At 45.7% G+C, this 13899-nt stretch overlaps 1 protein-coding gene across 2 annotated transcripts in view; it reads right to left on the bottom strand.

Annotated features, from left to right (window-relative positions):
* The window catches only part of TMEM98 (transmembrane protein 98), a 342838-nt gene that overhangs the window by 72961 nt on the left and 255978 nt on the right, over nucleotides 1-13899 (bottom strand). For both annotated transcript variants that reach the window (XM_086923789.1, XM_086923788.1), the window contains exon 5: nucleotides 7277-7310. In XM_086923789.1, coding sequence (XP_086779915.1) covers nucleotides 7277-7310 — 34 coding nt within the window. The remainder of the gene's footprint in view (nucleotides 1-7276; nucleotides 7311-13899) is intronic.

The raw sequence follows: 13899 nt of genomic DNA, 5'->3' as shown, positions 1-13899 counted from the left end.
CACTTGGCCCTGGCTGCTCCATTTTGCATTCCATTGGTTTTGTTTCCTATTTCTCATTGGAGGTGGACTTATAGGATATTATTATCTCTAGAGGCAAAGCGTGCGTTTTTTTGCTGCTAATGGGTCTTTTGTCAGTTTTCTCCCGCTAATGCCAGCATTTGCATTGCCTTCATGCTAGTGTTAGCAGCAGTTTTGACCGCGGCTACCTGAAACTATCGCCATGTAGCGACGTATTGTAAATACATCGCTAACACGGTGATAGTTTTTAACGATGGGGGCGTTCAGAGAACTGCTGCTAACTAGGGCTAACGCTAGTTAGCGGCAGTTCTTGTACATATACCCCCTTGTCTCTTGTTATATAACAAGCCCTTCTCTCCAGCTATGATCAGTGAGGTGTGCCTTTAATAAAATACTGTTTAGAGGCTAGGCATTTATTATTTCAAATTGTCATAGCATGTCACTCTGGTTAGGAAGTTTCCAGTGTGTGGGTCCCCTGCATAGATCAACAGCATACAGATATAGGAATTAAGAATAAAGTATATATTTGTTCTATCAGTGTTGTGTGATTTTATATTGACAGTTTTCGTGGCAGCCATTTACTATATAAAGCATATTTTGACATTTAGATCTCTAAAGTATATCAAAATCATATTTGATATGTGTAGGTAAAATACAATAAAAAGATAATTGCAAAGTTAAAATCCTGTTGTGAGAAATCTAGGTTGAGGGTCCCAGAATAATCAAATGTACTGGGGTCTTTCTTGTGTACTGGGGCTCCTGTATTGTGGACCCTCACGTTTGTAGCACTTTGGACTATAAAAATACTGATTATTATCTTACATTATCTTTTCCTAGAAAGCACCAATATTTTCTCGTCTGTTCTCGTTCTGATTAAATCATTTTGAACTCCTTTTAGCATTGAAACGTGTCAGCAACTTGACAGTCAGGAAATGCACAATTACACTCTAGGCACAGCAATGGATTAAAGAGGGAAATGATGTGGATTACCCTAATAATCTCCAGAATATCACCGTCTATCTTATCCAAAGTGACGATTACCCAATTCCTTGTTTCTTTATGTAATAGACTGAAGAAAGGAGATTGCATTTTTTTACATTTTAAAATGTATTTTTATTCGACTATATATTAGTAACACACCACATTGAGGGCCTGACTACGAGGTTTGGCGGGAGCACCACCAGCCCGCAGCAGCGGTGGTCCATAAAGCACCGCCAAGCCGGCGGCATCCTGCCTCCCGCATTACCGCAGGACTGGCGGTGTGTGTCTGGTGGAAGCAAGGTGGTGGCACGCTTTGGCTCTGCTTCTGAGCCTGAAGCCATTGCCAGTCATGCTGCACCGCCACCAGCCAGCTGGGCACACTGTTTCCTCACAGCACATTCTGCAAGAGAAACAGTGTGCGCAACAGACCCGATGGCATGGGGCAAAATCTGCTGACACCAGTAGCATATCTCAAGGGCACACTCGCCCTGGAGACAGTTTTGCATCCCAAAATCTGCCTTTCCACTGACCATCGCTGGCACTGTTCCCGCAGGTAAAGTCAGCGGAAAGGCTGATCATAATACACATGGCGGTGCCAATGCCGGCACTGCCTCCATCGACTCCATCTGCTTCCCTCGCCGCGGGAGCCCAGTATTTGGCAGGGGCAGTGGTCTGGAGGAGGTCTTTCCGTCCAATTCATAATCTGGCAGTCAAACCACCAGGTAAGCAGGTGGTCAGACCGCCAATAAGCGAGGGCTGTTCCCAGACCGACAGGGTCATTACCAGACCCAGAGTTTCACGTATGGGTGGTGGACACTTTTTGCACCACAAGCTACACTTATGCTGACTCATTGATTTAGTAAATATTGATTACATTAACATGTATGATCTACTATTCCTATATAGGGCACACTCTCTGCATGCACTACCCAGGTTCCCAAGGCCTACTGGCAACTGTACAGTAAGTCTGTGTTCAGAAGGAGCCTGTGGTAATGACTTCTAGGTTACCCACAACCAGGTCTGCAGAAGTTCAAAGAGACTCCTTTCTTCAGGGACTCCAACATGTCCACCCTCTACTGGCCCTGAAAGGAAAGCAGGAGCAAATGCCACTAGCTATGGAAACAGTCTAACAAGAGTCCAAAAAGTAGCAGTCCTGAGTGTCCTTCCATTCTAGACATGGGTTCAGCCATGGTGTAGGCCCATCCTTCTCGTTATGTTGCTCATCTTAGCCTCAGCTTGTCTTCCCTATGCAGAGAGTTAGGAAAGGAATTTGTGCTTTCTAAAATATGGGAGACCCTACCCAATCCAGAGATGCCACATCATCCATCCACTCTTGACTAGCACTTTGAGGGAGCAGCCTACTGGCTGTCGAGCCTCCCGCAGCGCATTATGGGAAGAACAGAAATGGCAGCTTGTAGGGACAATGCAGAACATTTGGCTCTGAATCAAGCTCAGTCTACCATGGTCCGTTTCATCCCTCCAAGTTTAAAGGACACCCCAGTGGTCTGCCTGCCCTTCCTTTGTCCCATGTGGAAAAATCCAGCCACATCTGGTCAGGGAGATACAACTCATTAGATTATAAAGATCTTGCCCGCCCCCTTCCTCTGTGAAGTGAATGCTATCTCCCAGGTGCACTTGTTCCAGAGGGAATTTTGGAATTGTCAGCTGACCAGCAAATTAATTAAATTGTCAAGCAGGTGAGCTCAAAACATAAATCCCTTTGGGTATGGCTCAGAATGGTAAATGCCCAGTTTTATAAATGTGTTAATATACATAACAGAGTAGAACTGACTTTGGATATGTGTTCATGAAGTTTTAGGCACCTAAGAAACACTAAGGAGAGAACTAGAAACATGGAAACCGATTGTGAAACTATAATTTTAGACCCTTTTACATTGGGCTGATCTCTGAAGGATGTGGTAGTCATCTACCACTCTTCTTATCTTGTTCACTTTGTTTCCAGTCTCACTCAAGCCTCTCACTGTCCTTCGGTCCTTATGAACCTTATGAATTGTCACTTTCCCCCTTGTTTACGGTGATATGGCCATCACTCATCCAACTTCCTATCATTCACTTGTAATATATTCTTTGACTCTTTCCTGTCAGCTCTGTCTCTTTTTTTAATCTTTGTTTGTCTTTGCCACTTTTTCTCTCATACTGTCTGTTTCTTCCTCTCTCACTCTTTCATGCTTTTACTCTACATTAACATTTTTTCCCAGTACTCATTGAGGTAGTTGAAGTGATATTTTATGGCTGATGATTTTGCTTGCTGTAAAATTAGTTTACTCAGAGTTTGCAGAGTGGTGTAGAAAGGGGCGAGGCTTCTGACCACCTCTCAGCAATCCCACTGTTTGGGGCTTACTGGAGGTCCCTCAGGACCATCAGCAACTAAGGGGACTTCATCCCCCAACCAGGAGCGCGCTTGGAAGCACATTTGCAGGGTAGTGGAGAAAGGCAGAGGGGCCTCCCGTGAGTTGTGGCTTTTTACATTTGAAAAAATAAATTTAGGAAGGGGTGCTGCGCGGCCCTCCTCATGGGCCGATTTTGGTCCTAAGGACCCCATTTTCCAGGGCCCAGCCTTTATTTATTTTTTTCAATTTCACAGAGAGGGGGCTGAGGGGCACCCCACCCAGGCAATTTTCGGCCCTGGGGACCTCATCCCCCAAGTTATGCCCATTTAAAAAAAGAATAATAATATTAATTAGGATGGGGCCACAGTCCCGCTCCTGAGGCTGATTTTGGCCTTTGGACCCCATTCCCCGGGGACAGGCCTTTATATTTATTTATTTTTACATGGGAGGCAGGCCAGCGCGGCCCCCCTCCCCAGGTCGATATTGACCTGGGGACACCGTCCCCCGGGGTATGGCCGCCTTGTTGGGGGTGGCGAGAAAAGCCTGAAGGCCCTGCAGTCCCTGTTGTCTCCCAGCCTCCTGTGGGATCCAGCATGCTTTTGGAAGGAGGGAGCTGCAAGCATGCAGCTACCTCTGTCCAAAAGCAATTCTGCTCCGCTTTGTGGAAGCGGGAGCATTTTTAACGCATTAAAGCAGAGCAGAGTTTGCTGTGGCATGGCGGAAGCGGTGCTCCTGCCAAACCATATCAAACTGAAAGGTCTCAGGGGTGGGCATTCAGGGCTCTAGGAGCGGGGCAGCGCTGCTCCCTTCCCATCTTGTATAAAGCCCTGGGAAGATGGTGATTCCGGGGGTCTATAACAAACCCCCTTCAATATTGTATGTGTGTCCCAGTGAGGTCGCATTCCCTGAGGCTGTGAGGGGGCAGAGCCCCCACACATTAATATGGCGCATAGCCCCAGGGAGGTGGCGGCCCCGGGCCTGGGGAGGTCCACGAGGCCTCCCGGTATAATGTACATTTGCCTCGGGAGGTAGCAGTCCCTAGGGCAGGGGGGGCTTCATGAGGCCCCCCCACAGAATAGAAAACAGCCCTGGGGATATGGCGCTCCCTGGGGTAGGGAGATCCACGAGGCCCCTCATTTTGTTTCAATAGCCCTGGAGTAGTGGCAAACCCTGGGGCTTTGTCAAGCCCTAGGAGGGGGGCCACATGCACCTCCGTCCTATTTTATTCATATGCATTCGGGACCTGGCTCACCTGGGGGTTCTTTTAAAGCAAGCGTGTTCTTTTAATTTGTTTGCTGCGAATTTGCGAATATCGGGAATTTGCTGCAATTCTTTGTTTTAAATGCTTTAATGCCATTGCGTTATCCCAGCGGGACCCCAAACCATAGCTTGGGGGTCAGGGTATTTCTACCCTGTGCCTTTTTTCTTTATTTTATTTTTTTATTTTTGGACTCAGTGAAGCCGAGTTCTAAGATGGCTGCCAATACTTCCTGGCTGAAGTGTTGTCAGCCAATCAGAGCAGTGCATTTCCCTGTACAAGCTCATCTTTTGTTCGCGAAGACTTCGCGACCAGAAATATCACTATAATTTTCAGCTTACATTTCTCAAAAACTACAGAACAGATTTACACCAAATAGGCAAAAGGCACTTCCTTGAACACACATCTACCTCTCTGCCAAATTTGGTGTAAGTCATTTCAGCAGTGCGGGCTGAACAAACACACCCTAATTTCCGCCAAACAATTCTCAGTCCTCACTACACAGATCACCCCCAAACTTTCTATGACAACTAGAACCTACAGCAACACTTTTTGGGGAAAATGTCATGAAGATTGGTGAAACGATGCCAAAATTACAGCCAAGTCAATAAATGCTTTTCCTTTGGAAACTAGGTCCTAACCATAACTGCCTACTACCGACCGCCAGTAGGTAATACATTCTGCATGTTCTGCTGAGGTGAAGGCCTTGAGATATTTTCCTTAAGATGTACCAGAGTCATCACAAGAGCTAGCAACTTTGTCACTACTGTTAGTACTGAGTGGAAAGACAGGGAACTGACAGTAGTCATCCTGTCTGTCAAAGAAAGACTCTTCCATGCTTCAACATTGTTCTAAGCATACATCACTTCTATTGCGGAGAGAACATCCCAAGTGGGATCACAGGATTATCGTCTGCATAGTTGATATTTTGAATGAAATATTCTGCACAGACAGATTTATCAGGATATTTAGAGACTGTCAGTAGCAGGACATAGTCATAAACAATTGGTGGATGTCTCATCCACTCTATTTAGAGTGTAAATATGGCTTCTCACTCCAAATTGGCGGATGTTCTGTCCACCCTATTTAGAGAACATTCGTGCCAAATAGGGCTGCTGAACATCCACCAAACTATACCTAACCTATTTTCTCTGCAACATAGAAGGAAAAACAACTACATCTGCCTTAACTTGACTACATAAGAAATTTCTTTATTGCCCTATTAGAACAACACTCTCGGTTCCATGTGCCACCATAGCAAAATAGCTAGATGCTCAACTGTATCTGAGGCATGAATACAGACTCGATCTGGTACCCCTGTAGTCCTGCTGGTTGAAATACAGTTTTGCCAGGTCTTCTAGTATAAATACCTCTTTGCTTCAGATGAAGAAAAAGCCCTATGTTTTCTTGAACTTTTCTTTCTTTAATCTGCCATTCACTTGTGCAAGGCATCTTGAATGACTGTCCTGATTTTTAACAGTGGCCAAATAGGTAGAGTGCTTCATAAAACATTTTTAAAAAATAAAGATGGTCATCATGCCGGCACAAGTATGTACACCAAAGGTACACATCTTAGAATGCTTTTTATTTTGCTTTTAGAAGACATTTCAAGATGGCTGCCTTGCATGCACAAACAAAGGATGCCTTCCACAGTGCCTTTTGCAAATAAACAATGGCAAGGTCAATAATTCTGTGCTCCAATACATGACGTTATTGCGTTTGCCAAAGCATACTTATATTTATTGTACAGACAGTCGCAAAAAATTTAAAGTATGAAGCAACTTTTTAAAAAAATGTTTTATTCATTCTGGTCACTTCAACCCTATCCATTACCGTACATTGTAATTCAGGGAACCTAGTCCCTCTTTCTGTGCTTCTGGGAGTGTTTTCTCCCATAGGCATCCACTTTCTCTTCATGGGGCTCTTTATTGGAAGCGAACGATAGAGCTGAGAATCCTAAATATCAGCTGCTATATGTCAACAAAGCTCGTAGCTTTGCATATTTAGCTACACTGTATGGAGAAAAGTCAGGTGCTTCAGATCACGCGCATTCCTCTCCCATCTACCAACACAACGCAAGTTGCCATTTATCTACTTTGCAACCCTGTAGGATACCGCATCATCTTGTAAAACACCCATACTGCCATAGGTCGGTGGGATTGCTTCCATCCTTTACAATCAATGACCCTCAATCAGTGCAGTCCCATGAAGACCTGTTTGTACCTTCAGGTCCAGCCTGTCCAGCATCCCGGGGCTTAAGATGGGAGGGAAAACATCAAGTGGGAAGGAGAGCCCTCAACCTCAGTCAATGGATAGGCGGAACTTTGGACAAAGAAGCTTTTTCCAGTTGCTCACCCATAAACTCCCTCAATTTGTAAGGACTTTGAGGAAGGAGAAGGGCGAAGCATTGTTTGTCGCTATAGAGGCTTTTCGAACTGGAACGAGGAATGTTCTCCGCTTCTGCTCTACTTTAGTTTTTTCAATCCGCTCAAGTTTCTAAAACTCGTCTTCAACTTTTGGATTCATACATAAATATATTCTGACCATTTAATCAGAATTATTGTCGGGCCCCCAGCAGAAATGCAGGTGGATTTTGTATATTTATTCATTCCATTCAGCGCCTGGTGGCGTGTTTCAACATGTCGACAAACCAGAAGTTATACCGTACCTTCAAAATTTCAATGCAGTGAGAAACCAGACCTCTGAAAGAAAACACAGTAGTTGTTTAGCAAAAGGGAACATATACAGTTACATACAAATTTATCAGATTACACTTCCGCTTTGAAACAATTTAAAATTAGGTTCCGCGTCCGATGTTCTTTCTGGCGCACTGTCTATGACCTTCATTTCATGCACTAACGGCTTATTCGGGACAATGTCAAATATACTGATTTCCCAGCATTTTGCTTCAAAAAAACAAAAAAAGGAGGAAATATAATTTGGGACATATTTCAAGGATGGAACTAAATTGACGCTGCAGTTGGTTTGTTCTAACCTGCACGTATGAAGCAGCAATCGTGCTGCACAATTAATCCGTCATACTTGCACAAAGTGCAAAATTCGATCCTATTTTACAGATATGAAATAAGGTGCTTTTCACCTCTTTAAAGCTATACCATAGTGCATTAACCACCCACAACCCTGCCTCTTCTCCAATCACTCACTGACTTTATGCTTATTTTTGACCCTCTACACTGTTCTACTGCCTTTTGGCTAGGTCCAGACTTTTGAAATACCATATACATGCTTACATACAATGTGATGCATTTAATTGGATACACAAATGCTTTTCAGAACAATGTGGTTTTGGGTTGCCAGATGCACTCGTACTTTGGAAAGTGTGGTGAATGTTTGTGGGACAAATTGATGTAGTTCGGCCCAATGTAATGCTTGCGGGGATTGAACTCATGTATTTAGGGCCATATGATATTTCTAAGTTGAATAAACTGATGCATTTTGTGTGAATTTAAAGCTTGTTTACCAGACAAACCGGTGTATTTTTGTAAAGTGTGATGCATGCGCGTTGAGGGATCTGATGTATTTTGTGACTGTGCCTGTTTGTTGTTTATTGATATTATTATTTCCAGGATTTAGCTTACCTTCTGGGCAGTGGTGGCTGGTGACATTTGAAATTGGTAGGGCGTAAAAGTTAGGGATGACTTTTGAGGAGCCAGCGAGCACTGCATTTTCATTTACTTTTTTTTGCCTTATTACTTTGAAGACTGTGCACCCCCATAATGGGGGTCCAATCACACCCATTTGCACAGAATCACAATTACAACAGGAGTACATGACCACTGCCCTGTGCTCTCTGTAGAGAGGCTAAGGATTGGATGGGCATGTATTCCGAACACATTTTTGACTGACTGGCGCACACTGTGAGAAACTCGCAGTGCCTTCAGCCCCCGCTCTCGAGCTCTCAATTGCAGCATAATGCGTCGTGCTGCTGGCGTGACTCTGTTCAAAGGATGGGTGATCAGGAATGAAAAACTGCTCTGATGCGTTCTGGCCTGAGATGTTGAATGAACTGATTTATAAGGCGGCTGCATACCTCTTCTGCAATATCAATTCTGTAGTGTAAGGGCAGCACCTACAATGCAAATCAGTTAATGAAGCTGGCACCGTCTCCTTAACAGTTTATTGGGCGTGCTGCTGGCATGCATGTGTTTCTGAACAGTGTGTAGAAAGTTAACAGACCTATGCTGTACTGCAGTCAGACGTATTCGAACCCATTACTTAGATAATGAGAGGGCCAGTGCGAAATGTTAACTGAGCCGCTTTATTGAGGAAATGACAACTGGTGCCTCTAATGGCATACATGGGAGCATAAAACGGCTTCCTGCAGTGACTTACTGTGGGTGTACATCATGGGCCGTACTGATTGTGTTGGACTCCAGCATTGCCCCCGGCAGACAGCGGCCAGGCAGATGCAATCACAGAGTCAGGGCCATACAAACAGCTGGATTTCATGCTGTTGGCATGGTTCACGCTGCCTTACATCACAGATGTGGTGGCAGATTTGAGGTTAAGTAAATTCTGCTAAGTAGCACTGCTAACAATCACAGTCCCTTTTTTTTTCTCATCCTCGGGTTCATCATAAACAGACACCCCAGATTCAGTCCTTCGCTGAACTATGTATCATTACGATATGCATCGAGAGAGACCGATACATACAGATAACGTCGCATGGTCACAGCCACACTTGGGAAAGATGCAGGCATGGCAAGGCAAGTAGTGCACCGGCCTGTCTGTCAGCAGCAAACCTCAATCAGAGCTCTCAGATATCAGCTTTAAAATAGTCTGTGATGGCTCAATGTTCAAGGGAACTCTCGGTTATATTAAAATAAGGACTTCAACAAACATGCCCTCAGAGGGACAGATATAACTATGCAGTTAAGCGCACTCTGTAATATTAGAAACATTTGTATTATCGAATTTATCGCTGCTTGAAAAAGATGTAGCTGGCGCACATCTGAGGGGAAAGAGTGAGCAGGGGCCCCTGAGGTGGTGGTGAACGGCCAGACAGCTGGTTTTCAGGAAAAATACAGGTTTCTTTGAAGTACAGCACAGACACAAAACTACTAAAGAACATATATGGTGACATGAGCCTGTCTATGGACCAAACGGTCCTCAGAATACTTCACCAGTCACCCCAATAACAATTAAAAAAGCATGAGGGGCCAGGGCAAGCCTAGTAACCTGGACTTAGGAGTGTCTATGGCTATGCTTGGAGTGAAGATTAGCTATACTGGTTATAGCTCAAAAAAGGCGGGCCTGAACCCGAGTGAGTTATTAAAGGTTTCTTATAAGGGTAAAAGAAATGTAAAAACATTCTTTTCCGGTGATATTCAGTCGGGCCTGCATCTGCGCTTGCCTTCCACTGTTGGCACTTCCTCCCTCTCGCTGCGGTCTCTTCCTTCTCACTGCCGTCGCTTCCCTTTCCTCTTACTGCTGTCGCTTCCCCTCTCACCACTGCCCCTTCCTTCCCTCTCACTCTGATGCGTCCTTCCCTCTCACCTATCGCTTCCACCCCTCTCACAGCTGTCGCTTTCATTCCCTCTTAGCTCTGTCGCTTCCACCCCTCTCACAGCTGTCGCTTTCATTCCCTCTTAGCTCTGTCGCTTCCACCCCTCTCACCGCTGTCGCCTTCATTCCCTCTTAGCGCTGTTGCTGCCATCTCTCCTCTGTTGCTTCCCTTACCTCTCACCGATGTCGCTTCCTTAGCTCCTATTGCTGTCTGTCACAAAAGAGCAGCAGTCACTATCTTTCCTCCTGCCCTCTTTCATTCTTGCTTCTTCTCACATTTTACTCTGTCCTTTTCCTACATTCCTCTTCCTTTCTTCTCCACAGGCTTCATCCTGGCCACCTCTCATTACCTCCTCGTCCTGGTCTCCCCGTCCCATTCCCCCTTTATCCTCACCGGATTGGTGGCGCCATATTGGGGGAAGTGCTGAAAAGCTCTGCTAGGTTTTAGGTTTCTGGGGAGCAGACTAGCTGCTCACTGATAAGGAATGGGACGAGGAGACCAGGATTTGCAGTAATGGATATTACCGGTGAGTAACCGGGCATTCGTTTCACCCCATTCTCCTCCCCTTATCTCGTCCATAGATTTGGACTTTGAAACGGACTCCAGTTGCTGACTTCCCCTGAGGGCGCCAGAGGAACACATAATATTTTATATTGATAATGCTGACAATATGCCGATTACTGTTTTTAATTAGGAACAATAACAGCAAGTGGTGTCATGTGGCAGGGGCAGCGGGGCTTCGGATCAGGAGATAAATCGCAGAATGCCTCTGGCAATTAACACGTTGAGCCATCAGTCTGAATAACAGCATCACCAGGCGGCACCCTGCTTGCAGTATCACGGAGGCACTGCGTACTCACAGTATCACGAGGTACTGTGTACTCGCACCAACCCAAAGCACTCTAGCACTCAGTAGTTGTTAGAGGCATGTACGCTGGTTTTGTAAGGCCTATGATGTTACCAATAATCTGCCATATAACAGCAGTTGGCAACATGACCCCGGAAGTGATTTGGGGGAAGAGGGTGTAACAAAGTGCAACGCTTAAAACAGCTCGCAAGGCAGAATACATACATTTTTCAAGGACCTTTTCTCTGTGTAGCAAGGATCTACCCTCAGACAGATAACCGCAGAGGCATTTCCTAAGAAGCGAGCGGGCATCGCGAGCTACATGTTGGACAACTTAACTTAATGTGCAGCAGAAAGGAATGTGTTTTTGCTGGACAGTGGAGATAAAAGGGTCACGTTTATTGGCAGAACATGTGGGACTGTCAGCAATTTACAGAGGCTGTGACGAGGGTTGCAATGAGCACTGCTTTCTACAACAGCGGCTCCTTATTGCTGAAAATATAACACTTAGCCTGCAGGTAGTAGCGGCTCGAGAGGGGGGGAGGGGAGGGGGTGTTGGGGTGGCGGGGGGAGCGGGAAATTAAATTGAAAAAAGGAAAACTTACAAAACGTACTTACCTCACAGCCTGTCCGCGCTACCTCTGCTCCCCTTGGCGCCTTCACAACGGCAGTGGAGTGGACTGGCAGCCCCTCCCAGCCAATCCTGGGGCTGGTAGGGCACAGTTATTTTTCACCCGCCGCCTGCCCATTAGGAGTCCGAAGGGCTCCTAATGGGCATGCGCTAACAAGTAAAAACACAATTGCGCATGAGTGGGCACGGGTAAAAAAATCGCCCTCCGTCCCCACTCATGCGCACTTGTGTTGTGCTGCTGCCTGTTGCCCCCCACTGGTCTGACAATCATGTCAGTCAACATGACGCCGGACCGCCTACCCCCTTCAGACTCTGAAGGGGTGGGCGGTCCGATGTCATGCTGACTGACATGATTGTCAGTTCTCCCTCGGCGTCTTTGAACTTAAGTAAACTGATTCAGTTTACTTAGGTTCAAAGACGCCGAGGGAGCTGCGGGCGGGGGGGACTACGCCCCCACGACCTTATGGACGCACCACGCCAGCTTCTCGGTGACCTCTCCAGCAATCACACATCAAGACCACAACACAAAAATATAAAAAAACAGCATACAGATGAATATAGAAAGATCTTCACAGCATATATTAAATCTATTTAAGGCAAAGGGGTTTAGTCAGGGTTTGGCCAAGAGACAGAACCACTGCAAAATCGGTGGTTCTCCTACCTTGTTAAACCCGCAGTTCCGCTCTACCATTTAGAGATAAGGAACCACAAGGTTTACACCAGTAGAACTTTCGTTGGTGCAAGTTTGTGACTTAGCAGCCAGACCTCCAAAGGATTGCCAGGTCAGAGTGGCGTTTATCCTGCCCAATTTAGACCAGTGCAACAAGGAAGGCATAGCAGTCCCTGGCAGGGAAATTGATTAATGGGGCTAATTGGTAGGGAGAACACTCCTTACACGCCAGTTCCAATAGTTTTTGTTTTTATTACAGAAAAAACTAAGTTTCAAGGTTTGTTCTAGAAAACCAAAATGATCTGCCCAGTGGGACCAACAAACATGGTGCCTGCCTTGCAAATTTTACAGCATTCTCTGCAACTTCTGCACCAGAAGTGGCAGTGAAGGTTTTAGAGATCCCTGCCAGAGGAGCAGAGAACCATTGTTGACCAAGGGCCCTATTACGTAAAGGGTGTCTTTCCATGTTTGCGCTTTGAAACCTTAAAACATGTGCGCTGAGTGCAAACAGGGAAAGTACCCCCTATTGCATGGAATACGCTGCTCCCTGGGCTGCGCACTCATGTGAAAAAACAGAGTGGCTGCTTTTAAGCCGCTCCATGTTTCATAGTGCAGACGGCAACCTGCCTGCACTTTTAAGGGGGATTAGAGATCCCCTTCCAGGTGGGTGCAGTGAGTGACAGCAGCCGCCTGCAAGGGGATGTCTGTGGGTCCATGGGATCCCTTCAACCCCTCCAGAGGGCTGCCATCATGGGGGGCGCACAAAGTGGCTGCAGACGGACGCTGTGCCCCTGGGGCGCTTCCATAATACGGCCCCTGGTGTGCTTGTAGGTACACTATCATCTAAATGACCATGTAAAACTTTGTGCGATAAACTGATGCATTTTTGGACAATGTGTTGCTTGTTTATAAGATAGAGCAATATATTAACCTGGCTCATCTGGCAACAGTCCCCCTTATACGAAAAGCCCGCATGGGGGGCTACTCTTTTGGCTTCCTTGCCGTGAATCTGTGAAATTCCATGCCAGACCTTCTAAGAATAGAACCTTCGGGAACCCCTATTCCGGAAAAAATTGAAACCCTGTCTGTTTGCATGCACACTGTCACAGGCACCGCGCGGTGCCTGCTGCTTTGTGCATGCAAGTGCGCATCATGCATATTTAACTTTGCTGCGGGTGCTGCTTAAAGATGCACCCGCCGCAATGTTAAATATGGCGGTCACATCCTAATTCGCACAGAGGGACTGCCGCTGCCCCTGCGGACGGTCCCTTCACCTCAGGGTTGGCGGACAGACGCAGGTCCGTCCGCCATCCTAATCAGCCCCTAAATTTTTTTCAACAATATTTTTGATTCAATATTTTTGTACTTACCTGTTTGGAAATAGGAATTCGATATTTTTGCATTCTATATTTTTTACTCGATATTTTGGTAGTTCTATATTTATGTCATCAATATTATTTCAGTGATCCATATAAAACATTTAATGGATCTTGATCATGCTCAGTAGTCAAAAGATCACACACATGTAAAGGTTTGATAAGTATAGTAAAGAAGTGTGTATAATACAGAGGGCAATAGTCCAATTCAATCATGAATTGTTTGTGCAGGTAAATCCG

Source organism: Lissotriton vulgaris, chromosome 5 (genome assembly GCF_964263255.1).
Source record: "Lissotriton vulgaris chromosome 5, aLisVul1.2, whole genome shotgun sequence".
NCBI lineage: Eukaryota > Metazoa > Chordata > Amphibia > Caudata > Salamandridae > Lissotriton > Lissotriton vulgaris.
The sequence above is the reverse complement of the archived record's forward strand: the minus strand, read 5'-3'. Positions and strand labels throughout refer to the sequence as shown.